This window comes from Scardinius erythrophthalmus, assembly GCF_964197995.2.
Source record: "Scardinius erythrophthalmus genome assembly, chromosome: 12".
Lineage (NCBI taxonomy): Eukaryota > Metazoa > Chordata > Actinopteri > Cypriniformes > Leuciscidae > Scardinius > Scardinius erythrophthalmus.
In genome coordinates, this window is record NC_138232.1 from 33,986,260 (window position 1) to 34,013,527 (window position 27,268).

Sequence of the window (27,268 nt, forward strand, 5' to 3'; positions counted from 1 at the left end):
GTCTCTTATAATACAAAACAACACATGCAAAAACTGCTTAAGTCAACAATACGCATCCTACTCAAGGTGAATGTGCTCTTTTGAAATCAGCCATTCAACCTTTCTCACAAACAATCAATACAAGTGCCTTTATGGGCCTTTTACACTCTGCCCTTTAAAAAAGTTTAGATGTTCCAAATGGATGAGGTCAAAGCATCATAGTGAAGGCATCTTCAATGAAAATGAGCAGAAGTGGCACTTTTTTTTTTTAAGTATTGCATTTAATTTAGTCAAGTAAAACCCCTTTAAAAATATATAATATATATAGAATTTCCCCCTTTTTTATGTCTATACTGTATGGCAGAAGAAGACATGAAATACAGTGTCTCCTGAGCTGCAGTGTGGAAATGTTTAATACATAACAGGTCTTTACAAGGCCAACACTTCATATGTCTGTAGACACGTAATAAAACACTTCACAGAGAGCAATATATACAAACAAGTTACAGTTTTGGGATACAAGTACTGTGCATTAGCAGATTATTTCTTTTGCAAAATGCAGTGGTGTGGGTTGAGAAAAAATGAAAGAAAAAATATATAATTGCAATAGGAAAATACATCTGTATATAAGGCAGCAAGGTTTCACTTTATTTTGATGGTCCCTTTAATACATTCTGTTGACTATAACGTTGCGCCTACATGTTTACTAACTCTCATTAGAGTGTTAGTAGAGTATTAGTAGACTGGTAGGCTTAGAATAAGTTGGCATGTACTTGCAAAGTTATAGTCAGTAGAATGTCTGTTGGGTGACCATCAAAATAAAGAGTAAGCAGGTATAAAGCAGACAGTCTACTAATACTCTAATGAGAGTTAGTTGAAATGTAGTTGCAAAGTTACTTATAGTAAACAGAATGTTCAAAAGGGACCATCAAAAAAAAGTGTTGCCGCCACCGTCAGCAATAATAATATATGATGCAAATTAATAAATATAAAATTTGTGTGCAAATAATGATTTAAAAAAATAATTTCCCAAAAACATTTTAACGATCTGTCTGTCCATGTGGTCTGACGTAAATACACTTTTAATTAACAGATTAACTAATGTCTTTATTAACATATAAAAGACCAAAGCTTTTATTTCAGGCGTAGGCTGTGGGCTAGTGTATAACCATTCTAGTTGTCTAAATGTATTATAACCATTGAGAAGTCACTAGTAAATCTCTGGTTTTCTGTGTACAAAGTGAGGATGGATGACGCGTCAGCGCAGCAGAAGATGCACTGCGCAGTCGCAGTGGCTTCCCTTACGATGTGAGCTGCTTGGCCACCGCCTTCCATCCACCCGTGCTACCACCCCTTCGCCTTCTTCCCAGTCCTCCCCACCCCTCAGCATCCCAACCGTGTTACCCACCCCTCAGTCTCCGATGCTGCATGAAGGATTTCCCCCACTTCCCGCGGGATACGCACTAAAATCGCCCTCATAATAATGGACTCGCTGTAAATTGATGCGCTAATGACATTTTATTTAGTCTTCAAATATGAATCATGCGTCTGATATTCCATCTGTGTCTGCTCGCTAGCATATTTCTTTCCGTGCCATCTTCTATCGCCTCAATCTCAACGGGTAAGTATAACCTTTACCTTGCGTAACTTTATAATTTACATAATATTATTCGACATTTGCTTTACAGTACGTTAGTTTTAGCGCAATTTGTTTTTCCAACGCCTTTTGTTGCGGCAGGAATTCCCAGCAAAATACGCAGGTTCTGTGTAGGCTTTGATTGAGCAGCCTCCATTACTTAACTGTGTTTACGACCGTTTATACATGTCAATCTCTGCAGAGGGGGGTAAAAGCTTTTGAAGGCCTCTCTAAGGGTTGACAGCCCCATTAGTATGGTGTTGTATGGGAACGTGGTATATAAGGACTGAATCTTAATTCGATTACCTTGGCCAATAGATTATCATTAGCTGACATGATGCGTGTCTAATGCCTTTACAATTCAGATATCAGATATCCAAATGTCCAGCTGATAAAGTTGAGGAAAAAAAAATGATATGGTTATGTTTTGTCAATATGTCTCTGTTGCCATTACATGTTTCATGTCTCGCCCTCTCATCCACTGTCATAAATGTGTGATCAGATTTCAGTGTTTTATTTGGTTATAAGCCGTAGTGCCTCCGTTCGATACACTGAGATCTGCATAAGAGAGATCTGTGCGCAGCTTCTCTGCAGCATCACAGGGCTGCAACTGCTGGCTGGCACACGTTCATATATAATTGACGGGATCCTTCTCCGAGACGAAGACTGTAAAGCAGTAAACAGTTTCCTCCTATCCTGCAGTTTCCAGCGCCGTGCAGAATGAGGATCTCAGGGATCAGCACGTGTCTGAGACCCCGCGAGAAGCGACAGCAGCGGCACCGGGCAATTCCACGGGAAGAAAATCGGAAGAGCATGAGGTCACCGTCACATATCCCTCCCGGCTCATTTACTACTTGAATGAGGATTCGGAGAGCACGTATCATGATCTGGACACTCGGGCGAGGAACCAGGCCGGGGATGGACAGGTGAGATGTAAAATATGAAGAGCCCTCCCCCCCCGCATTTAGGTCTTCAACACTCATGCGCTAAGGAGTTGTGAAGCAAGGAAGCTGCTTCATTTCATACCTCTAGCAGCTGCTGGGAATGGTGCAGTATGCATGTCCAATGCTCAGAGTTGATCCAGGTTCACAGGCCCTCCCTCACAGATCTAATGCACTTTTCGCAAAAGAAGCAGTTTTCTCTCCCTCGCTCTCCATACTGAACAGACGTTATGGGATTGCATTGTGCACACACTCTCACTTTACTTTTGCCAATGCAGTATTTCTGCTGTAACACAGCACAGCTGTGTGATTTATGATGATCTAGACTAGAGCAGGTGTTTTATCTATAGATGCCCTTGCAGAGATTTGCTTTTTGAACATATGTGTGTGCAAGACAGACATGAAATTTTACCATTACATTTGAGGGCTTTGCCGGCACATTTGATGTAGCAACATATGTTTGTTTTGTGAAGTGTTAATGAGCCCCTGTTTATCTCCCTGGCCGCAGGATGTCCACCTGGCCCAAGCAAGTTTCCAGCTGGACGCCTTTGGCACCACATTCACTCTGGACCTCACTTTGAACAAGTAAGTGTGTGTGTGACTGTGTCTGGTAAAAGACAGGTATGCCTTTAAGAACACCGTATTGCTCTGGTGTTCAATTGAACACAGCTATATTCCTTTTTGTATTAAAATCCTAAAATCTCTCGCTAAAGTTCTTCCTTGCTTATCACGAAAATTTGTGTGAATGGTGTGCCACTTTCCTATTCAGTCCTCTCCTCCCTGCCATTTATTGTCTGTCAGCACCTTTACGTTAAAGGTATTCGTTGAAGAGCTAAGAACATTGTGGTTTAAATCATCTAAACTATTCCCTGTAAAAACTGTGAATGCTGCGTCGTCACAGTGTTATGGTTAACAGCATATAAGGTGCTAGGTGTTTTATTTGAGATTAACTGCCACCCTAGTAATTACATTTACATTTAGTCATTTAACAGATGCTTTTGTCAAAGCTGTTTACAAATGAGGAACATCACCAGCAATTTGTCATAGAGCTAACAATATTAATTCATAGTATACAAAGTAGAAAGATAGATTAGGCAACAAACCAGCTAACGTTCTCAGAACTTGTGCTGATGTTCTGACAAGGTTCTCTCAAAGTTATAAATAAACGTTTGTCCAGTATCATTAATAGTTAAAACATTGAAGTTCAGCATTAAACATTAAAGTTATCTGGTTTTTATTAATGTTCTTATAATGTTAGCGCAAAAACATTATTTAAACATCATTCAAATGTTCAGTTGCACCAAAGACTATAGATAAACAAAGACGGTTCACTCTTATTACTTATGAATTGGAGAAACTGCAACGTGCAATATGGCGGAACATGTCCCGCCTTCTAAATAAAAGAGCCAATCGCTGATAGCTAAAATCATTGCGTCACTGCAGCTGCTCCGGTTCCCATAGAAACCTTAGGACTGCACATGCGCATTGGCTGGTCTAGCCTGAAAAATAAGCTCTTTTAACGCCATTTGAGCAAAGGAAACAACATTTATGGGACAGTTGGTGTCAAATGTTTGTTGCTGATTTGAAATATGTCATTTAATTTTGAATTCGGCAAGCAGTTTTTGAGATTTCAGGATTCCTGAATAGATAATACTTGATCTTGGATGCCCGAAATAGCTGCACGGAGGCGTTGCAAATATGGTGCAGAGTGAACAGACCTTCCTTGAAAGGAACTTACGTTCATCTTATGTTTTTTTTAAATGTTACTACTTGTGTCCGAATGTTTAGAGAAGATTCAAAAGTAACATTCCCTCAATTTTAGAAGAATGATCAAATTGAATGTTCCCTTAACGGTCTCATAACTAAGAAAAAAAAAACACAATGTTTTGAACATTGAGAGAACATTCGGAAAATATTAGAAACGTTAGCAGACCTTTCTTAGAACTTTTTTTTAAAGCTGGGAAGCTAGAGCTGAGGTAAAAAAAAAAAAAAGCAAGGATGTTTTAGTAGTAAGTGCCTTGGTTTTGGAGTGCTTAAGTGCCTGCAGGAAAGGTGTTTTCAGCTGTTTTTTTTTTAAAGTTGTGATGGTCCCAGAAGATTGGGTAGAGGTTTGCAGCTTATATTGAAAGAATTAGAATTTTTTTTCTGCATAAATTCCTTTACACCACTGCATATGCCCAATCCTGCTCCTGGAGTGCCACTGTCCTGTAGAGTTCAGCTGCAACCCCAAATAAACACCTGAAGCAGCTGATCAAGGTCTTACAAGGCATACTAGAAACTTCCAGGCAGGTGTGTTGAGGCAAGTTGGAGCTAAACTCTTCAGGACGGCGGCCCTCCAGGACTGAGTTTGGACACCCCTGCTTTAGACAAAACATATTATTATTTTTTGCACAATTAAAATGTTATATGCTCCATTCAAAATTCAGCAGCATGATCAGGGGTGCGTTTCCCGAAAGCATCGTTGGCCAACTATGGTCGCAAGTTCCGTCGTTACCAATAGAGTTCAATGGACATTGCGATGAACTTGCGACCATAGTTGGCCAACGATGCTTTCGGGAAACGCACCCCAGGTTGGTTATTTGATCAAAAGTTGCCAAACTGTTCGATTTTCATAATAACCAGGAATAGCCAAGGCCAGGGATTACATTTTTAACTGTTCAAAGGGATGAAAAATAAAAAATCTGTAATTTTTTTAAAAAATAAAAAATTATTATTTTAAATATGTCTCGGTTTTTTTAGTGCATAAAACAAAAGTCAAGGTGTTTTTTCCCTTCCAATGTGCACATGATTTTCACTTTTCTAGAACATTTTTAGACACTTCTTTTCATAAAGAACAATTATTGCTGCCTACTTTCTTTTCGTGAGATAATGATGTTTGTGAAAGTCCATTTTTGCAAGTTACAATACATTGAGGCTGAATAATTTTCAGCTTGTGACCGTTATAAAAATAGGACCAGCTGCGACAACAGAAGTGTTTGTGATCATGGGATAAAAGGACTCAAGGACTGCTTTGTTTAAAAAAATAAAATTTACTGTGACTTCAGCTACTGATGCTGTTGTTAATATATTTATCATATAACATTAATATAGCCACAATTTGTTATTTCAAATACATATTTATTGTGTTTACCATGCCTTAACAAACCTGTGTGTCAGAATCAGTTATGATATGATGCAGCTTCGGGTCCACAAACAGCCTGGAGGTCCCACAACAGCTGATACGGATGCATGGGATCTGGAGCAGTAGCTTCCCAGCTAACAAAAATATGTTCTAAGAGCGTTTTGCAAACGTTTCATAAGTTATGAAAACATTATTTCTGAATGTTCTGAACGTTCAAAACATCAATTTTTTAAGCGTTTTGGCTGTGTGAATATTAAGGGGGAAATTCCATGTTATCATTTTGCATTTATAAATGCAAAAAAAATGCATTTTTATTGTATAACTAAAAGGCGATGGATTTCAATGAGAAAGCTATTAGGTGGGTACAGTCTTATCTTGAAGGCAGAAGCCAGAGAGTTGATATTAAAAGTGTATTGGCCAGCTCATTATCAATTACTTGTGGAGTTCCTCAAGGGAGTATTTTAGGTCCCTTATTTTGTTCTTTTATGTATAAATTATCTTAAAGCAGCATGTTCGGAGGAGCTTTTTCTTTATTCTGATGATGCAGCAATTTTAGTCACAAAATAAAGGGGTCCTGTGGGACAAAATGGCTTTTCAGTTACAAGAGATGTTCAATTAGTTTTTGGATAATAAACTTTCATTACACTTAGGTAAGACTGAGGCCATTCTTTTGTGCTTTCAGCGGGAGATTAAGCAAGGATACGGTTTTTGTTTTGGTTAAAGATCATAGATATTGAAATGAAACTTATTAATAATAAATGAACAGGCGCCATAATTAACCTTGCCAGAACATTACTCAATGTTTGCTGAGGTTATTATTTAGTTGTTGGATTATTAATGTGAGATTAAATTCTCTCTCACACTTCTATTTTAGTGATCTGCTCTCTTCAGATTATATGGAGATCCACTATGAGAATGATAAGCCAGTTCTCTCCAGGGTAAGGCACAAAGAGCACATACCTATATCAAACAGAACCCTGAAAATAACCACTACATAGCAGTGATGAATGTGCGTTTGTTTAGGGCGGTGAACACTGCTACTACCACGGCCACGTGAGAGGAAAAGAAGACTCCCGTGTAGCTTTATCCACCTGCAATGGACTTCAGTAAGAAACCTTTGTTTTGTTTGTATGTGTGTATGCATGTGTGTGAGATAAAGAGAGAAAGCCTAACCTGGAGACCCACTGTGAGGCCAGATGGCAGTTGGTACACATGAAAAGATTTGAATGTCACCATGTTAGTGTGTGGTTGAGTGTCACAGAGAGCAGTCAAGGGAAAGAGCAGAAGGGTTTGTTCGGTTGTAAAAGCGTGGCTGTGGTTTTCTTCTTGGTTTTCTTGTCACTCGATAAGTGATATGACTCATTGAGGTTTTATCTGTCCTTGTATCCGTTTTCCAATTGACATCCCTGACTCTCTTTTCTGTGATTCACTCTTCTAGTGGGATGTTTGATGATGGTAATTTTGTCTATCTCATCGAGCCTCTGAAACTGACTCACACCGTGGTAAGATCACATCATTCCATTTTATCGTCTTTTGGGATTCATTATTCACACCAGGGCCGTAACCACCACTTTAATGAGGACAAGGTTCCTCTCAATAATTAGAAATGACCATATCAAATCAACCAATGATTGGCCAATCACATCAAAGAAGGCAGGCCTTACTGTTCACAGAAAACGAGTGCGAGTGAAAGACTGCATGGTGTGATTTAAGTAGCTAAACATTTATGATTTGACAACTGTTTTAGATCAGAAATGTTAAACGACCAACAGTAATATCCAAGGATGCAAAATACTCAACTTTTCAAATCAAATTTCATCGTTTTGAATTGAAAATATGATTTACATGATTCTTAAAGTTCAAAACCAAGTTACGTTTTGCGTTTGACATACAGTATTAGACATACGATTAAATGTGTGCATATTTTAAGATAAAATATGGTAACACTTTATTTTACAGTGTCCTTGTTACATATGTTACATGTACTTACCGTAGTAATAACAGTAAATTATGCACAATTACATGCAACTAACCCTCAACCACACCCTAATCCAGGGGTCACCAAACTTTTTTCTCTGGGGGCCACATTATCGTTCCGGACTGTGATGGGGGGGGCCGGGTTAGCTATATAACATAGAATTGTATGACCCTGACCAAAATGACCACCAGCAGGCCTCATGTAATAGAGGTTACTAGCCTGGCACAGCCATCCCCACTACTATATCCACACTACTATATCGACACTACTATATCAACACTTGATTCCTGGCACATATTTGTTTATCTTTACTAGTGGTTTGCAAAAGTAGTAATCAAGTCTTCACACTTTGTTTTAATTAAAGTTATTCTTCACTTTAAAAATAATCATTGGTCCACTGTTCTTTGAAAACACTGCACTCTCTATTAGGGGTGGAACGGTACACAGAAGTCACGGTTCGGTTCATACCTCGGTTCAGACATCACGGTTCGGTACGAGTTCGGTACAATGGAGGGAAAAGTAAAACAAAAATGCAGAAGGCTTGTGCATGTCTCAGGCTGTTCCACCAAATGAAAATAAATGTCTTAAGCCTTGTACTTTTTTTAAATAAGTTTTATTAATAAAGTAAAGGCATAGAACCAGTTTATTTGTAGTGCACTAGTCAATAGTTTTATATAATTAGTTCATTAATTACATTAATAAAAAGACAAAAAAGACCTTAAGATATGTTTGGTATTTGTACCTGAATGAATTGAAAATTAATTTGCTACATTTCAGATTAATATATTTTTTTTTCTTTAAAATTTTAATTAACAGTAACTTAAACACTTTGCAGTTTGAATGATGTCCTGTATAAACAAAATGACGGAGTATGTTTTTATGTTTTCACTGTTTGATCGCGCCCGCGCCTCACTCACTCACTCACTCACTCACTCACTCACTCACACACACACACACACACAAATATAAGTAAACACTTTGCAACTTTTCGATCGCGCATACACCTCTTTCTCAACATATTCCAGCATTGCAATCTTAACATCGCAGCCTGCTTCAGAGCTTCAGAGCTAAGGCGGAGCTACAGATTAGGTGTCCCTAAAGAACCTGCGTATCTAACAGTAGTTCCGCATTGCATTTATTAATTTGCACACAAGTTTTATTTTTATTTATATAATAGGCCATGACGACTTTAGGGGATTGCCTCATAGGGCCGGTTCAAGTAGTGGGGGGCAGAGGGGCTGGGGGGCTAGTCAAAAGGGGGTGGCGGGCCTGATTCGGGTCGCGGGCCTTAGTTTGGTGACCCATGCCCTAATCCTACCCTAGCCCTATAGTAATTAAATGTAGTTGCTTAATATTACTCAGTACTTAAATATATAATTACACTGTAACAATGACACCTTAAAATAAAGTGTAAACTAAAATATTATTTGGAAATAGTTTTTAAATCGATTACTTCACAACCCCCTTCTTTTACTTTATTCACTTAAATCTTTTTTAATCCTTAAATTATTTAATTTCTTTCAATAAAAATACAACAATAAAAAAACAATGTTCACAGCATGGTTACGGCCTTGATTCAAATCAAATGTCAAAATGTTTGTACCTTTTAGGAAACAGAGGCACGACCCCACACTTTGCGACGAACGTCATCGCTCCATGTGACCTCTGTCCCAGGTGACTGGGGTAAGTGTGCCAAGGTCCTAAAGACATGTAGCAAGATATTATATCACCACCCTCATCTCCATGGTTACCTCCATGTCTGTTTCCCTCAGCTGCTGGTGACCCAGTTGAAGAAAAAGAAGAGGAAAAACATATTTTGGCTAGCATGCCTTGGTTAAAGAGAAGGAGGAAAAGAGCTGTAAGAAAATGACCCTCAACCTTTTCCATGTGCTCCTCAATGCTCATACCTCATACTTCAACAATGTATCATTTGGATTTTGTAATCATTTTCTTAGATGCCACGTAACGTTTTTGAGGAAATGAAGTATCTGGAAATAATGATTGTCGCCGACCACAACACGGTGAGTTTATCCAGAAAATGGTCTGAAAATGTCTTTATCCATTTCTGAATAAAAGCACAGAAATTTGTTATAAGTACATTTTTCCAAGTACAAATTTCTGCATAAATGATCCACTAGAGGGCACTGAATAACAAATGTTACCTTATGTTTCATGTACTGCAGAACCTTGAAACTGCTTTTCTGTTTTAATCTCTTGTTTTTACAGTTTAAAAGGCATAGGAGTAAAAAGCACACCCGGAACTCTGCCAAATCAGTGGTCAACTTTGTAGATGCTGTATGTTTCCATATTTTTTGCTGCAAAATGTTACCCTAATATCCACTCATTTTGTGTTCATCTTAATCTAAGATTCAAATCAAATTCGCTTTAGATTTTTAAGGAGCAGCTGAATACACGTGTGGTGTTGGTTGCTGTGGAGATTTGGACTGACAGGGACCGGATTCCTCTGAGCGTGAAGCCATTGGAAATGTTAAAAGATTTTTCAAAGTACCGACAACAGAACATCAACATTAACGCCGATGCAGTGCACCTCTTCACGTGAGTTGCTTGGTTTGCCAGTAACAGAAAGGATTCGGTTCAGTTGTGGGAGTTGTAGGACAAGATAAAAAATTGTTGTGAATGTTTCATTGTTTGATGATGATTCATGTTCTGTGATATTGTAGAATTCTGAATATGTGTGGGTCATTCTCAGGAAAAGGTGCTATTTATATGTGCTAACAGAATACTAGAGTCACAATATTTTATTTAACTCTGTTTAGTATATAATGCAAAATAAAGCATTTATTTTTAAATATTTGTTTTTTATCTGACTATCAGCCAATTTGCATATCGCCATTCATCATCATTACATTTCAATAAGTTATATTGAATTTAAAAAAATGTTTTTACTTTTATTGAAAATACAATATTTTACATTTAAGTTATATTGAATTAAATTTTTTTTATATTTTTTTTATTGAAAATAAAATATTTTACTTTCACTGTATATTTCAAATGCTATATATCACGATGCATATTTTTCATTATATTTTTTATGGCTGTATGTTTACTTTCTACTGTTTTTTTTTACCGTTATTGGTTTTGTCCAATCAATAGTACATCTGTTTTGGGAAAACATTGTAGTGATCAGTTTTTTACATAAAGCAAAAGTGCAATGATATTAGGTAAAAAAAAAGAAATTATTATTACAATTATTATTGTCCTTTTATCTGTTCAATCTCAGAATTCAATCTTTGATATATTTAATCTATTCAATCTCAGAATTGGGGTTAAAAATAAAATAGCACATTACTGTTTGGTTTAGGGTTAGTAATAATAATAATAATATATCCCTGGCACAAATGGCACAGTTTCCGAAGAATGAATGAGGCTGAAAACCTTTGTTTGGTACTGCATTTACAGAAAAAGGGAGCAAGTGACATAAAGATAATAAAAAAATAAATCTCTTTCTTCTTGCAGGAATGTGACATTTCATTATGGCCGGAGCAGTGTTGCATATATTAGTGGTGTCTGCTCCAAAGGAAGAGGAATTGGTGTTAATGAGGTGAGGTTGCGCACACACAGCATTCTGGGTAGACATTTTACAGTTAAACCTTACTTTACCTTACAGCAATTTCAAATGACAAATGAAGTGACATGTTACTTTTGGAGTCGTGCACTGCTGTATCTGTTTCTCTTTTTCAGTTTGGCAGCACATGGACAATGGCTATGTCTCTCTCTCAGAGTTTAGCACAGAATCTTGGTATCCAATGGGATCCTCTGATCAGGAGGAGTAAGTCTGTTTCACCACCTGGTGTCAAATTACTGCATTTCTTATTTGTTCACTGTATGAGTTTAGGATTTAAAGTGAACTCACAGACTTTCTCGCTCGCTCTTGTGTTCTCTCAGAGGAGTGCGGCTGCATGGATTCATGGGTGGGATGTATAATGGAAGACACTGGGTATCGTTAAACACACACATTATTCTATAGCCTCTCCCGACTACCTTCCGGGCATTTTAGCTTCGTGTAGGTTTATTTTCCCCTGTTCTCCTCCATAGAGTGCAACACCCACGCAGGTTTTCCAAATGCAGCATCTCTGACTACAGGAACTTCCTTCTAAGAGGCGGTGCTTCATGTCTGTTTAACAAACCCAACAAGGTAGGCTTGAAGAATAGTTTGGACAACATACAAAAACATGTAAAAAAAAAAAAAAAACACTTCACCTGCATACACATGACCGCAAATGTGCAGTGCATAAATAAAAAGAACTGCACAAGACTTTGAGTGAATATCAACGGCCTGTTTTTCCACGAAGTTAGCTTGACACTTACAATCACCATCTCGTCATGCAGTTTTCATTGTTTTTTCATTACATTTTTTCCCCCGTTAATTGTCAGGGGAAAAAATAATCAAAAAAATTGTTTTATATTTTTTCAAAGCACTTTTTCAGTAAAACAATTTTAACATCCAGGCTTCTATTTTTTTTTCAGCTAATAAATGAATAAACACTGCATCGCTTTTGTATAGAAACTTGTTTCCGCCATAGAATAAAAAAAAAATGCAAATTTATCTCTCAACTCTGACTTTTTTCTCACAATTTTGACTTTGTTTCTTGCAATTCCGAGTTTATAATTCACAATTTTGACTTTTTTTCTCTCGCAATTGCGAATTTAAATGGCAGAAACAAGCTTCCATACCTCTGCTGCAAACGTTACTCTTTTAAAATCCTGCTGTCTTGGCGTGCATTTCTTTTTAATAATGTATGTTACAGTTTTGCTCTATTTTTGGATCCTACACTCCTACTAATCTATTTTTGGATCTACTTGCCTTTCTCTGTTTGTTCTGTTCATGTACCTGCAACCCACAAAAAATAGGTTTTCAACAGAAAGCTGAAGTTGAAACATTGAAGCAGGTTTTACCTCAGTGACACCAAATGTCATCAGTTCTCACATGTTTTGTGACTGATTGTCATTGACAGCAAACTTAAAGCAAAAATCAAGTTCAAGCAAAATCATTGGACATGATGCTGGATAAATCTTGTGCTTTGTGTCGGCAGCTCTTTGAGGCTACAGAATGTGGGAATGGTTACGTGGAAGTGGGAGAGGAGTGTGACTGTGGAGCCCGAATGGTAAGCACTTTATTTAAATTTCATTTTTTTATAATTTCATGTTTTGCTAACCATTTTTGGTCTGTGCGCACATGTTTTTCTCTGGTTGTGCAGGAGTGCTATAAAGACTGCTGTAAAAAATGTTCTTTGTCTAATGGAGCGCACTGCAGTGACGGCCCCTGCTGCAACGGCACATGCCTAGTAAGACACTTCACTTTTGCCTCACCATTCATCATGACTTCCACCAACCTCAACTATTGAGTGTCTTACAATGCACTGACCAGTTGTTTCTCTCAATCCCTGTCCCTCCACCTTTTTCAGTTCTACCCGCGGGGATACAGCTGTCGATATGCTGTAAATGATTGTGACATATCAGAGACTTGTTCAGGAGACTCGGGACAGGTTTTGCTCTTTTATTTTTTTTTAAACACCATTTTTATGTTCTTTATATGATGTCAATTATTTAAATATGACTTTAGATATTAAAACATTTTTATAGGGGAAATGCCAAACAGAAAGAGAGGGACAAGTGCTTAATATTTTTTTATATAAATAAAACTACACATTAAAAGCATATTTTAATTTCAGTAAAAGCTAAAAAAAAATTCTATTTTCTGTATATACCATTAAAATGTAATGGTGATGAATAAGCACATTTTCTGATATTCCCATGGAACACAAACATTAAAAAAAAAAAATTACATATTAAAAATGCATTACACAAATAAATAATTTAAAGTGAGAGTTAATTCTATGAAATATCCCGTATCTGATTTTTCCTGTAAATAATATTTATCGTAAGTCATGGTTACACAATAGGACACAACTGGCACAGTTTTCCTGACAATGAGCCACAATTTATTCAGAAGATGCATCAGTATCTACATGGCAATCACAATAGCTATGTTTCATCCACCTATTTTTAAAGGTACAATATGTAACTTTTTTGCTTTAAAAATAGCAAAAATCACTATATCTATGTTATATATTTTTTTTAGTTGTGTACTTACATTATCCCAAATGTTTCCAACAACTTTCAAACCAGGAAAAATGTGTAATTTAATTCGAAGACACGTCACGTTTCTTTATTTCCGTTTTGTCGCCGTCAATGTGCCAGTTGTGTCCTACATATCCGCGTTATCCCTGGTTTCCGCTCGTGCTGCCATAGCAACCAGAGCCCTCTGATAGTAACCAAGGCGACAGACGTGGACAACATTAGTTTGAAATGTCTAATTCTGCACTTGCGTGTAGTTCGGTAGAATGAAATGTCCATATTCCTTTTATATCCGCGGGACTCGCGTCGCGTGTGGAGCTGATAGCTGTCTCTTAGCAATCGCGAACTGCTTCATATCACAGTCATGATAAAAGCATTGATGTATTCACTCATCCATAAACATTATTAGATTGGTCGCCTTGACGTTGACGACAAGAATCCATAATTCTTAGCAAGTGTTGCTTCATCAAACTACGCCTTTGTTATTGTAAGAGGTTAGCGACCCCTAGTGGCGAAAAAAATTACATAGTGTACGTTTAAAGCAACAACATGGAACTTTTCCTCTGCGGTCGCCCTACAGGTTGGAAGCGGAATTGTCCATTACCGCTGTCGTAAAATGATTTACGGTTACTGTATATGAAGCATGCAGGTTTTTTTCATATGGGCAATGACAATATTATTAATCTTCCCCCTTTCATAATTTATACATGTTTAGTAGACTAAACATTTTAACTCAAACATTTGCGATTTGCATGTCGATTGCAATGCTCAAATCTTAACGAGAATGATAGCGATAGCATCCTAACCATCTAAAACTACCATGTTAGTGTTTACTAGCTACCAGATTGATAATTCGCTCATCTACTAGCTGATTCATGAAGATAAATAAATGGAGGACCAGATAGTTTCCGTAACGTAGCCAGGCAGACAACAGATTAGAAAAACTAAAGATAGTATGCAAGCAATTTACAGTTACTTACTAGTTCAACAGCATGACGGCCAAGTCAGCATCGGTCTGGTAACACTCCTCCTCCATTAGCTAACGTCAGCGAGCAAACGCTCGACCAATATTGATCCTCGTCCTGACTTTCAGTTTATTACTCTCCCTTTTCCTCTTCCGACTCTACTCCGACAAAACCTTGGACTTCTTACGTTTCGCTGCTGCTTCAGCCATGACGAAAACAGACGTAGGAAAACAAACGCGCTGGTTGGCCACATTTGAGGAAGTGGTGGGCAAAGTGACGTATGCCGTAAAGCAGTCGAATTTTGTAGTTCTTTTTGAGCTCTGGTTACTACCCGCACCCCGAAGTTACATAGTGCCAGTAAAAGCGATACAGACCCCGTCAGGCTCTGGCAGACGTCTCATTCAACCTATTGTAAGTCGATGTACTATCACAAGGGTCTTGGAAATATATTATGAAGGTTGAAAAGTTACATGTTGTTGCTTTAAGTGCATTTTGGGATATCGTATTAAAAAATCTGGATGGAAACGCCAAGATGCACATAAGTTCCAAAAATATGCATAAAAAACTTGTTTTTATCTGATTATTTTTGTATCAAAAAAAAAACAAAAACATTAAATTAACTACGATAGAAACACATTTACCGAATAAATCCTTCAGTGCGCAAAAAAAAAAAAATCACTTTTCTTTGCCTCAACTGTGGATGTGATTGGATAACTGGACAAACCACTGTGACCAATTTCATCGCATAGCATCTCAAATGTTGGTTTGATTATTCAGAAATGAAAGAGTCAAAGTCTGTCACCAAAATGATTTGGTTTAATTCTGTTTAAAAATGTGGAGTCTCACATGATTCCCAAAAACCAGGTATTCGAATGCAAGATAGATAACATGACAGCATTTATTGCGTTTCATCTGCACGCTCTGAGACACGTGATTTTTTTTCCCAAAACCAGTTCAGCGGAAATCCCGCCCTGCAGCTAATTCTAAAGATTTCATTGGTCATGTCAATCACTGTACTGATTGCCTACACTAAAAGACTGATCCCTAAACCTACCCATCACTGTAACCTTAACCAATGAAAGCTTAAATGTAAGCCTAGCTGCAGGGCGGGATTTCCGCTGATCTGGTTTGAAAAAAAAATAAAAAAAATCACACCTCTGAGACGCAAGTCTTTTATGATGTACATAGGAAAAAAGAGCCACAGTGGCTTCCCCAATTGCAGCAATTTCCATTTTTATTGCAGATATTTTGCGCCAATTTCCCAGGAAGTATTTTGTGCTCTTGAAAACATGGGATAGAAACAGTGCTTTATTTGCAAATGTTTATGCGATATTAAAAATTTTCGCATAAGTTACATTTGCAACTTTGGATGGAAACATAGCTAGTGATAATGATGTCATACTATACCCCCACCCCCCCCCTCCCTCAAGCCCCTCTATTCGCCATAACTGCCACAACAGAAGGCATGTTGTTCACTAAATGACAGCCCGCCTGCAGTTTTAACACTTCTAAAAAAAATGTGCAGGGCTGAAAGATTAACTTTGAAAGTGCAGTTGTCAGTTGTCTCTCATTTTGTCAAGTACTATTACATAACCTGTTTCACAATCTTCCCACCAAGGCTTTAGTTACTGGACACACAAACTACATTTTGTTCAAGTAAATCACATTTAGTATCATCAGGAAATACTAAAACATAAATAATGCTGAACTAAATAGTAAAAATACTGGGTATCTTATTTATTAATTTTTATTGCAAAAATACTTCAATAATATACATATTTTTAAACATCTTTTAAAGATCTTTGTTATTCTTACAGTGCCCCCCTAATCTTCATAAGCAAGATGGCTACTCGTGTCAGCTCAATCAGGTCAGAGAACATCTATATATAGCAATTCAGAAAGAATGGCAGAACAAAATATAGGCTGTTTTTGATCAAACCCTCCACACTTTATTTGCTACTATTCCAGGGCCGCTGTTACAGTGGTGAATGCAAGACCCGGGACAGTCAGTGTAAATACATCTGGGGTTCAAGTAAGTGACACTGATGCTTTCAGAGTACTTACTCAACTGTTCTTGCCAAAGAAAACACTAAAAAAGCTGCAAACCACCTGCTCTGCCTTTCAATACATGCTTCCTTGTGGTTCCTCTTTTTCCTAATTGCATTCTTTCGTCCTGCTGCTCTTTCTGTCTGTTTCTCTTCTCTCAGAGACTGTAGGGTCAGAGAAGCACTGCTATGAGAAGTTAAATACAGAGGGGACAGAAAAAGGCAATTGTGGGAGAGATGGAGACAAATGGGTGCCCTGCAGCAAACAGTGAGTCAGTTCCCCCAATTATTTGGGAATATTTGGCACCATGATACAAAACCAGGTCAAGTCTAGATGGTAACTCTTGTTCTGCAAAGTTCTCAGGCATGTGCTTTGCAATAATTGCCTTTCACACTCTTTAAACCTGCTGAAAATGATGGAAAGCATTGAGAACTTTGTGTCTTCTTAAAGGGATAGTTCACCCAAAAGTGAAAATTACCCCATGATTTACTCACCCTCAAGTCTTCCTTGGTGTATATGACTTTCTTCTTTCAGACGAGTACAATCTGAGTTAAGCTAGTTATTTTAGTTGATAAAGTTTTAAATATGGATATTTTTCTTACTCAAACGCATGACTTCGCTTCAGAAGGCCTTTATTAACCCCCCGGAGCCGTATGGATTTACTTTTATCATGGATGGATGCACTTTTTTGGGCTTCAAAATCAAAATTTGTAAATTGAATTCAATCATGATGTAATTTGCAGACTTTGTATCATGGAATTAAACTATTATCAATGCTCAAGTATAAAATATCATATACCAGTGAAATACTGTCATTTGTACAAACATTAACGCCAAGACTTGTTTTTGTGCAAATTCAACAAGATATGAAAATTGCTGTTTTTTATTTTATTTTTTAGAATAATAAAATGTGATGAATTTAATAGATTACAGATTAACCCCATCTTTGCCATTACCAGTGATTGGCATTGGTATTTATTTGAGTTAAGCGCCTTGTTTTATTGATATAGACACTAATATGATATGTTTACTGATAATATCTGCAACAACTTGATCTACGTGGGTGTAAGGAAATTAGAACAGCAGCAAATGTTTGCCAATAAATACTGAAAAAATCTGTATGTGAATCCCACATGAAATTTGCAGAACATGGGTTACCGTCTAGACAAAATCACATCATCATCCCTAATACTTTCCAAATCCTGTGGATTTACAGCGATGTGTTCTGCGGGTACCTGCTGTGCTCTAATATTGGGAGAATCCCGAGGATTGGGACTCTGAAAGGTGACGTTACTCCCACCACCTTTAACCATCAGGGGCGACTGGTGGACTGTAGGTCTGTTCCTGGATCTCTGCAAATCTTTTCGCACTAAATAATCAGGGCGAATCTCCTGAAAAACGTCTTTTGACATTTTCTATTTCTCTTTCTTCTGTAGCGGGGGACATGTGCTGTTGGATGATGACACTGATCTAGGGTATGTGGAAGACGGTATGCCGTGCGGCCCCTCTATGATGTGCCTTGAGCGGAAATGTCTTCCCATCTCCTCCCTGAATCTCACAGCCTGTCCGTCTGGCCCCGGTGGCCGAGTCTGCTCTTCTCACGGCGTGAGTGATCACCATCTGATACTCACTGCTGCTTGGACTTATCTCACACCATGTTCACTAGGGTTGTCAAACGTACTGGTATATCAGTCGGTATTTTTTTTTTTAAGTTGAAGGAACCAGTATTTCTGCAGTTTCGGTAGTGCTGAGTACTCGGTACCTGCTAATAGACTTTCAAACACTGTTGATCGTGTTTGTTTGAGCACTCTCTGAGTGTCAAAGTATTTTATTTACAGCATGCTTGTTAGCCAATCACAATCATATCTGTTTAGCGTGTGAACGCAATGCCCTATCAGAGGTGCTAGTCAGTCCGAATCTGCTTGACATTGCTAAAAATGCACAAGGTTTTGTTCAACGCAAGCTGCACACTCGCAAATCTTTTTGTTATAACCAGCAAAGTGTAAACAGATTAAATGTACAATTCAATTTTTTTTTTCTATTATTATAAGTTTTATAAAAGTCTTCATGAGAGTGCAGAATTCGGTGAGCTTGCACTTTCGAGATTGACAGCCTAAGTGATTATAAAGGGAGAGCTCTTCTCTTGTTTTCTGTTCATTAACCATTCACAATCCAAAACAAGTTTAGTTTTTTATACTCCTAAATACACTGCACAGTTTCTGGATTGACAACTGTTTAAATGCGTGATTGAATCAGAAACTGCAAAGATTGACAGTGATGACCAAGGTAAGAGACAAACCGGGACAAACTTTTTTAAAGTACTTAAAGGGTTAGTTCACCCAAAAATGAAAATTCTGTCAGTAATTACTCACCCTCATGTTGTTCCAACCGCGTAAGACCTTCGTTCATCTTCGGAACACAAATTAAGATATTTTTGATTAAATCTGAGAGTTGTCTCACTCCTCCATAGGCTTTCAGAGGGACCGAAACTTGCTGGCCCAGAAAAGTTATTAAAGCGATCGTTAATATAGTCCAAGTGACTACAGTGGCTCAATCTTAAGTATATCAAGCGACGAGAATACTTTTTGTGCGCAAAAACAAACAAAAATAACAACTTTATTCCACTTTTCATTTCCTTCTCTCTGGGCCTCGTAGTGTTTTTGCGCTGCGCGTCTGTGTTGCACGTCATCACGCATCACACACATGACCCGCTTCGGCCAATTGTGAGCCTACGTGGTGACGTGTAACACAGACGCGCTACGCAAAAACACTACGTGAACCAACTAGAGGCCCAGAGAGAAGGAAATGAATAGTGGAATAAAGTCGTTATTTTTGTTTGTTTTTGCGCACAAAAAGTATTCTCGTCGCTTGATAAACTTAAGATTGAGCCACTGTAGTCACTTGGACTATATTAACGATCTCTTTAATAACTTTTCTGGCAGCCTATGGAGGAGTGAGACAACTCTCAGATTTAATCAAAAATATCTTAATTTATGTTCCGAAGATGAACGAAGGTCTTACGCGGTTGGAACAACATGAGGGTGAGTAATTACTGACAGAATTTTCATTTTTGGGTGAACTAACCCTTTAATTCAACCGTTTTTGCTCTGGTACCGAAATTGGTACAGGCAACTGAAATTTCTGGTACCATGACAGCCCAAACAGTCACCCTTGAAAATAATCCTGTTTGAATTCCCACCCACTAAAGCCAGAAATCCACTCAAATCCACTTACAAATTTAATCCAGAATGTTAACGACAGGGATTTAATTCATCTCATGCATTCAATTTATATCCAGAGGAATTATAATCTATTCCTCGACAACTAAAAATAAGACATTGTCATGGGTATCCAAAATCTGTAAGAAGGGGGGCTGATTTTTATTTCAATTATGCATAAAAGTGCTTAACATTTTTTTTGGGTTGCCTCTTATTGTCAGTCAGTAAAATAGCAAATCAGACACATTCGCTGCCTGTAGTGTTTTGGGATTTGCTGTTGTCAGGAGTTTGTTGACATGTCCTGCATTTTGGTGAGAGGAAACTGCTGAAATCACTTAAGCATGGGGTTTTTGAACTTTTCAATGCCAAGGCCTTTCAAATATGGCAATCCGCTTGCAATTGACCTTCCAAAAATATAATGGAAGCTACACTGCCATTCAACAGTTTTGAGTTAGTAAGACATGAAAAAAAGAAAATACCGGTAAGTTAATACTCATAGGTGGAACGTTTGTAAGGCTGGGGAAGGCATAAAAGGAATTTTCTCACTAAAACCATATACTGTTGCTGCTTCTAAATATTTTAGAAGGGAAAGCTGCCCATAACTACTGGTCTAGAATCAGTTTTCTCTGTAATAATAGCATATTGTTGAAACTGATTTGGTGATTGCTCCCTTGAGACGAGAGCATCAAAAATTCATGTGGTGCTCACTGCAGAGCCAAATGACATCCAGCTCCGGTCCTCTGTGGACCTAATGGGTGGAGTTATGTTTAACGATAGGGTTATGGGTAGGATTAGGGTGTGGTTTGATCATCTAGCTCCACCCATTATTTCCAGCAAGGGGGAGCAGAACATCAAGCTCCACCCATTAGGTCTGCAGTGAGCAGCCTCTCCAAGAATTTCAATTTACTTTGTGTTTTGCAGCGTTGAGCAATGTAGCCAATCACAAACATATCTGTTGACTTCTTGAATGCAATGGCCAATTAGACGTGTTTAAGTTAGAATCCACTCATCGTTCAAAACGCAGGCGTTTTTGTTCAGTCCAGTTCTGCACACTTGCAAATTCTCTTGTAATAAATTAACCTATAACAAGCAAAGTGTAAACATTATGTAGGCTAAATAAGAGATTAATTTTGCAGTCATCTTAATTGATTAGCAGAACTTTGTGAGATCGTGATGAATTGAGAGTGACAGCTTTTTAGTGTTTATAAAGGGAGTGGTTTTACGTACTTTCTAGGCGATATATAATCCATTCAGAATTTGAAGAAAACTTATTTTTTACTGCATTAGGTAATGCAATGGTTATTTATTATTTAAACTGGCTGCCATGCCAAAACACACATACAGTACCTGCTTTTCTGTTCAAACTGTAGTGGTTTCTGAACATAGCTATAATATTATTTATTTTTAGTTAGGTGTATATAAAACATAAAATATTATATTTATAAAACCTGAAGAGAATTAGATTTTTTAAATATAAAGATTCAGCACAAGTACAAATTGTAGGAAAGAGAGATGAAAATTTAGAAACTCATACAAATGTACATAATGATATGCTAATTTGTTTTTATTCACTGTTATTAAAAACTGGCTATTCTATAAATATTAACTCCGGGCTTACACCACAGTAGAGCATACTGACTTTTTTTTCCTACTGTGTATCATCTTTCAGGTGTGCAATAATGAAGCAACCTGCACCTGTGATTCTACCTGGGCAGGAACAGACTGCAGCATGCACGACCCCCCGAAAGAGCCGCCTGTCATCGAGGACCCGGGTCCCAAGGGTTCGTGACCTCTCCTTAACATAAAAATCTTCCAATTAACATGCACAGAACTTACAGGCTAGTCCTCAATTGCATACACAATTTATCTCCAAAATCCACTTCAAAGCCATTTCCAAAGATCACTGCTTTTTGTAGGTGCCCATCTTGATATTGTGACTTTTCCCACTCACAAGACTTTTGGAAACACTAGTACGTGTAAAAAAAAAAAATGAATGGGGCCTTGAGTGACATTTTCTCTGCTGAATCACCCCTATTTCCTCTGCACAGTGAGCGTGGCCACAAACAGGCTGATAGGGGCAGTGGCAGGGACCATTCTGGCCCTGGGGGTGATTTTTGGAGGCACAGGGTGGGGAATAGAGTAAGCACCTCTTAACCCTTTAATGCCACTCCCCCAGCAAGAGGGAGATCCTGTGATCCCCTGTGTACGTGCGGTTGTGTGTACGTGTTCTCCCAGTGGCTTTGTCCGTTGTGTTGAATGTGATGGTGCCTTGTAATTTTTGTCGTGTAATTGGACTGATTGATTGGTCTATCACTTATTTTCTCCTCTCCCCTGGCTGCTATTATCATGGATATTCTTACTATCACCCTGTGTTAATGGAGTGTTGCGGCGCTTCCCTCTCTGGTCCATGTGGGGCATTTACATAGAACAAGAGATTCAAAGCGAGGATCAAGAACGAAGAACAACCGAGGAAGGTGGAAAAACATGAGATGACTTGGACTGACGTTGACATAAGATATAATTTTTAACTGACACAAAATCCCCTCAGAACTGGCCCACTTTCTGAGCTGAGCTAAATATTCCATTCTAACTAGGTCCGATGTGTGCGTGAGTGGGTGAAAGTTCACCATGAGTGTGTTTGTAGGTTAGTGTTTCTTTGTGCGTCTGTGTGTGTGCGCGTCTGTGCATTTTTTTTCGTCAGTCCTGCGTTGGTAGCGTAGCTCAAAACACCTCAGTGCTTTAAGATCTTACCTGATAAACCAACTTGTGCCTCTCTGTGCCAAAATCTGCAGCCCCTAAATTCTCCATACCCACATCCAATAACATCCCACACACACACTATTAATGGTAAGTTAGTTGAGCATTATATACCCTATGGATTCCCAAGCTTTTTCTGTCACACTCATCCTGAGTAATCACATGACTAAAAGAGTGTATAACATAAGTGAAGTCCAGCATTTGATGTGTGTACCCTGCATGCTGAGCAGGTGCCCCCTGTAGCTTACATCATGTTTCTCTCCCATCATGCCCTTCTACAGGTCCTAGCGCCACCAACCTTATCATAGGCTCCATCGCAGGGGCCATCCTGATGGCAGCCATAGTGCTGGGGGGGACGGGATGGGGATTTAAGTAAGAGCTGCACCGCATGCTTCCTATTGCCTGTCAGCCTGGAACAGGCTCACTAACACTTAAACATACACACACACTCACACACACACATGCACACAACACTTACCACTACACACTCACATTCACACACAAGGGCCTGGGCTTCTGCTACAGACAACAGATACTAAAACTAGGTCATCATTTAAAGTCTTCAATTATGAGCTATATGCTACGATAAAATTTTAATCCTAAGGGACGTTAAGTGTAATTTGACTTTTCTGTAACAATATATGCCATTTTAACAACCTGTAAGTTGTTTAAACGTAACATTTTCCTAAGTATGCTAATATCTTCTTTACACACGACTTTACCTCATTTGCTAGCTAGATGTTTAGCTCTTGACAACCAATTCAAAAATGATCTGGCTACATGTATAAAAAAAGAAAACGGCATTAATCTACGTCAAGACATGTACTCTAATTGGTTTAGCGCTCTGTAGACTGTAGCAGAACCTCGTGCAGACTGGCCTATCGCTTGACATGCATGCGAGCAAAATGATAAAATGGATACTGAGCAAGATGTTTAATGACAGTTATGAATTATATATAATATAAAATATAAAAGAGAAGAATGATGTGTAGCCTTTTTTTGTAATTACATGCTAACATTTCAAATGTTTACAATACCAGTAATGCCATGACCAATCTATGTAGTAAGGTGGGAATTGTTGGAGAAAGTAACCTTGTATGATTACTTAAAGCTGCACTATGTAACAACTTTTTTTTTGTTCAAAATGAAGGGCTGGATTTCGCGGGAAACTGTATAGTTACGTCATTCGTCTGTGCTTGTTTACATCATATCCATAAGTAACATACAGAAGGTCAGGCTACTACATGTAGTGGAAGGTGTGCTCGTAACAAAAAATGAAAGTGACGGTGTCCACACTTAAACACAAATCAACACCAGCTTGGTTTAGTTTGCGCAGCATCACATTCGCTGTACATTGATTTAACAATGTTTATCTTGGTAACAGTGCCAATCTCTAAAACCAAATACAACTTTGTTGTAAGCTGCTCAAAGTATTTTTTTTTCCAGATATCTGTCTCCTTTTGGTATTTATTGGTTAATTTATTGGCCTCAAGCCATCAGATTAAACCGTGCAGAATAGCGTAGCCGAAGCACAACTCGCGTAATCACCAAAACAATGTTCCTCTGCAAGTAACGTTTTAAAAGTTACATAGTGTAGCTTTAAATACTCAAGTAAATGTGTGTAACATCAAACATGCTGTTAGCGTAACTTTACGGGTGCATTTGGTTCAAAAACAGTATCTGAATGTAGATTAGCAACTGTTTGTCTGCGGACATGTAAAACCTTTCTAATGGCCAGCCTAGACCCAACTAGGAGGAAGTTCTGGGAAGCTAGCTTTGAGATCTTGAGGTTATCCAAGAGGACTTAACTCACCGCAGCATGCTCGTTTGCACATAGCATCTTGACTGAGCCCATTTAAAGTTTGCATGCGGACTGGCACCACGCCAGAGCTAAAGCGGAGTGCTATCAGAGCATCGCACAAAGGCTGGGCTCACCTCAAGTGAAGGGAAGGGAGGGATGTTTGTTGTTTTCCTTGCTTTGAGAAACGGGGTGGGTTGTTGGGGCGGGACGGGGTGGGAAGGGATGACGACTTTCTGACCCGCTCTCCTCGCCGTGATCTCTCTCTCAATCCCCCCTCCGTTGTCTGAAAGGGTGAGAGTTTGAGCGGAGAGGGGTGGAGGTTGTGTCGTAGGCAGCCTTTGTGCCATGGCTGGCTGCCACGCCCTCTTATCTCCCGGAAGGCCCTGGGCCCCCTGAAAACCTAGAACAGACCAAGAGCCCTCACCCCCCACCCGGACTCGCCCGGCACCGCTGCCTTTACTGCCTGCTTCACAGAGACCTGGTACAGACACACGCGCTGCACTGCACCTGCATGCTACCCCAGTCACCCCCCCCTACACAGCGATAGTGGCGTCTCCCACGTAACCTCTCTATGGACAGGTGCATGTTAAACTGCTGGGATGCCCCACATCAAGCCACGCTACGGGGAGGTTGTGTCAAACCCCTGTCGTTGTTGGTGTTGTTGCAGTTCTTGTTGCCTTTCTTGTTGTTCCTGGTGGTATCGTCGTCGTTCATGTTGTGGGTGTGATGTCCTTTTCTGACCCTCGATGTTGTACAACTCTTTCTTGCTGTTCTCTATGTCTATGTCCGTGTTTTTCTCCCAGGAGGTAATGTTCTTTTTCCGCATCCTTTGTTGTATTTCTAACACATACTCACCCGCAGTCAACGGAGGGACACTCTGTGTCTCTCCTTGCCGCTGCGAAGGACAGACGTTTTTACCCGCCGCAACCCAACGGCATTAGCAGTCAAACAAAAATGTTACGGGTAGCTTTTGATAAATTATTTGAATTGATTAAGTAGCTGATGGGACTAAAACCACGTGGTTGCTGCGGGTTAAGGCAGTCAGATGGGCAGCAGATTGTATGTTGATGTATCTGGCATTGCCTGCACTAACCCCTCTCTCGTTTGTTTTGTCCTGTTTGTCCTCATCACCAAGAAATGTCAAGAAAAGACGATATGACCCTAACGCCAGTGCCATCTAAAGGCTAAGAGAACTGCATCCTTGCCTAGTGTGCCCCTGGGTTCTGTCAGAACCCGCTGGACTATACCTTCTCCTGCTGCTGACGCCGTTGCCGACAGCGTTGGCGTTACTTGAATAAAAAAGGACAGAAAGCGAGAGAAGAAAGAGACTTAATGATCAAACATTTTTAATCCAAAGTCACGTAGAACTGCTTCTCCAGCGCTGCCCCCTTTCCTTTGCCCTCTGGTCTCAAGCCGTTTTGCAACCCTGATAACTGGTAGTGGATGGTACCACTCATTGGGGCATGACTTCCGATTTACACGCCCAATCTCCGGTTCCAACCCAGGCATGACCAGCTTCAGCTGTGGACCTCGCATGGCAGAGGAGGGACACCAGTGTAAGACCAACATATTTGTTAATTAAAAAAAGACGAATGATTTGAACTTCCAGTAGGTGGGGAACACACCATGAGTGTTTCGAGGGGCTAAATGACTACATCCTATCAGAGGGACCCATATCTTCTTCGGATAAACATTTCAAGGCATAACTTTACAGTTTTTCTTTTTGTTATTTCAGCATGTTATATTGCAGGCACTTTCTGTAGTATTAATGAAACAAAGAAACCCAAATGAAAAAGTAAAAAAATCGATCCATTAGGCTAGCAGCGTATACAGCTGCATGATGAAATCACCACTGTCATATATGCATAATGACGTCAATTACTGTTCCCCTTAAAAAACTTTTAACTTTTAACTGGCTGGGCCCTGTAGATCTGCCCTGACCTGAATGCCATCACTGGCCAATCAGAGAGCTGCATGATGTAATTGCACTGGGGGCGGAGCCCACACAGCCTGCTGCGCTTTTCAAGGTATCTGCATGTCAAAGGAAAAACAGTTAACATTTACTTACTATGCAAAGGGGAAACATTGCACAAACCCTATGGTTTGGTAAAGAATTCTCAACTGAGACAAACAATGAAATTGATCTCAAGCTAGCGGATTATTAATAAGGCAGTCTTTTATATGCTCGGCCATCTATGTTTGACATTATAATAAGCTTCTGATTACTTAAAATGAATGTTTCTATGAAAATCTCAGCTTCTGAAATTTAAAATGTCATTGTCATCTGTGTGGGACAGCATAATTGAGGCACTTGTGATATGAATTATTATTATTAATAGAATGGGGCTATTGCAGTAGAGGGAGCTCTAATTTTGGTAAATGTCACTGAAATAAGAGAAATACGAGTGTTTTTCTATACCATCATTGATCTGCACCATCAGGTTTTTGAACTCATCATCTAAACCCTGAGCCCTTTTACAGCCATCTCATGTTCCCATGGAAATATTGCCAAAACAACAAATAACACTAATAAAGAACTTGACAAAAACTTTCCTCTTTGTAATCTTAATTTGTTCTGTACAATCCCAAAATTTTGAGAATTGACACCAAATACATTATCAGTTCCGAATGCTGTACATTTAAAGTAATTTTTTTTAGTAAACTTTTACGACTTGTGGAATGTGCCTATTTATGACATCATAGATAGGTGAAAGACTGCCTCTGCAG

General features: G+C 38.9%; 1 protein-coding gene across 1 annotated transcript; it reads left to right on the top strand.

The window, feature by feature from the left end:
* Positions 1–1,521: 1,521 nt before the first annotated feature.
* On the top strand, positions 1,522–27,084 carry adam23a (ADAM metallopeptidase domain 23a; the record flags this gene model as incomplete). Its single annotated transcript, XM_081381081.1, has 26 exons — positions 1,522–1,600; positions 2,318–2,541; positions 3,065–3,141; positions 6,552–6,615; positions 6,701–6,783; positions 7,116–7,179; positions 9,266–9,338; positions 9,428–9,513; positions 9,611–9,676; positions 9,882–9,950; positions 10,045–10,211; positions 11,133–11,217; positions 11,358–11,445; positions 11,562–11,613; positions 11,712–11,811; positions 12,710–12,781; positions 12,875–12,961; positions 13,082–13,162; positions 16,537–16,587; positions 16,688–16,751; positions 16,927–17,032; positions 17,982–18,101; positions 18,202–18,370; positions 21,653–21,764; positions 23,022–23,112; positions 25,677–27,084. 26 exons carry the CDS (start codon positions 1,522–1,524, stop codon positions 25,720–25,722), a joined length of 2,376 nt encoding a protein of 791 aa, XP_081237207.1. The 3' UTR covers positions 25,723–27,084.
* Between the last annotated feature and the right edge of the window lie 184 nt (positions 27,085–27,268).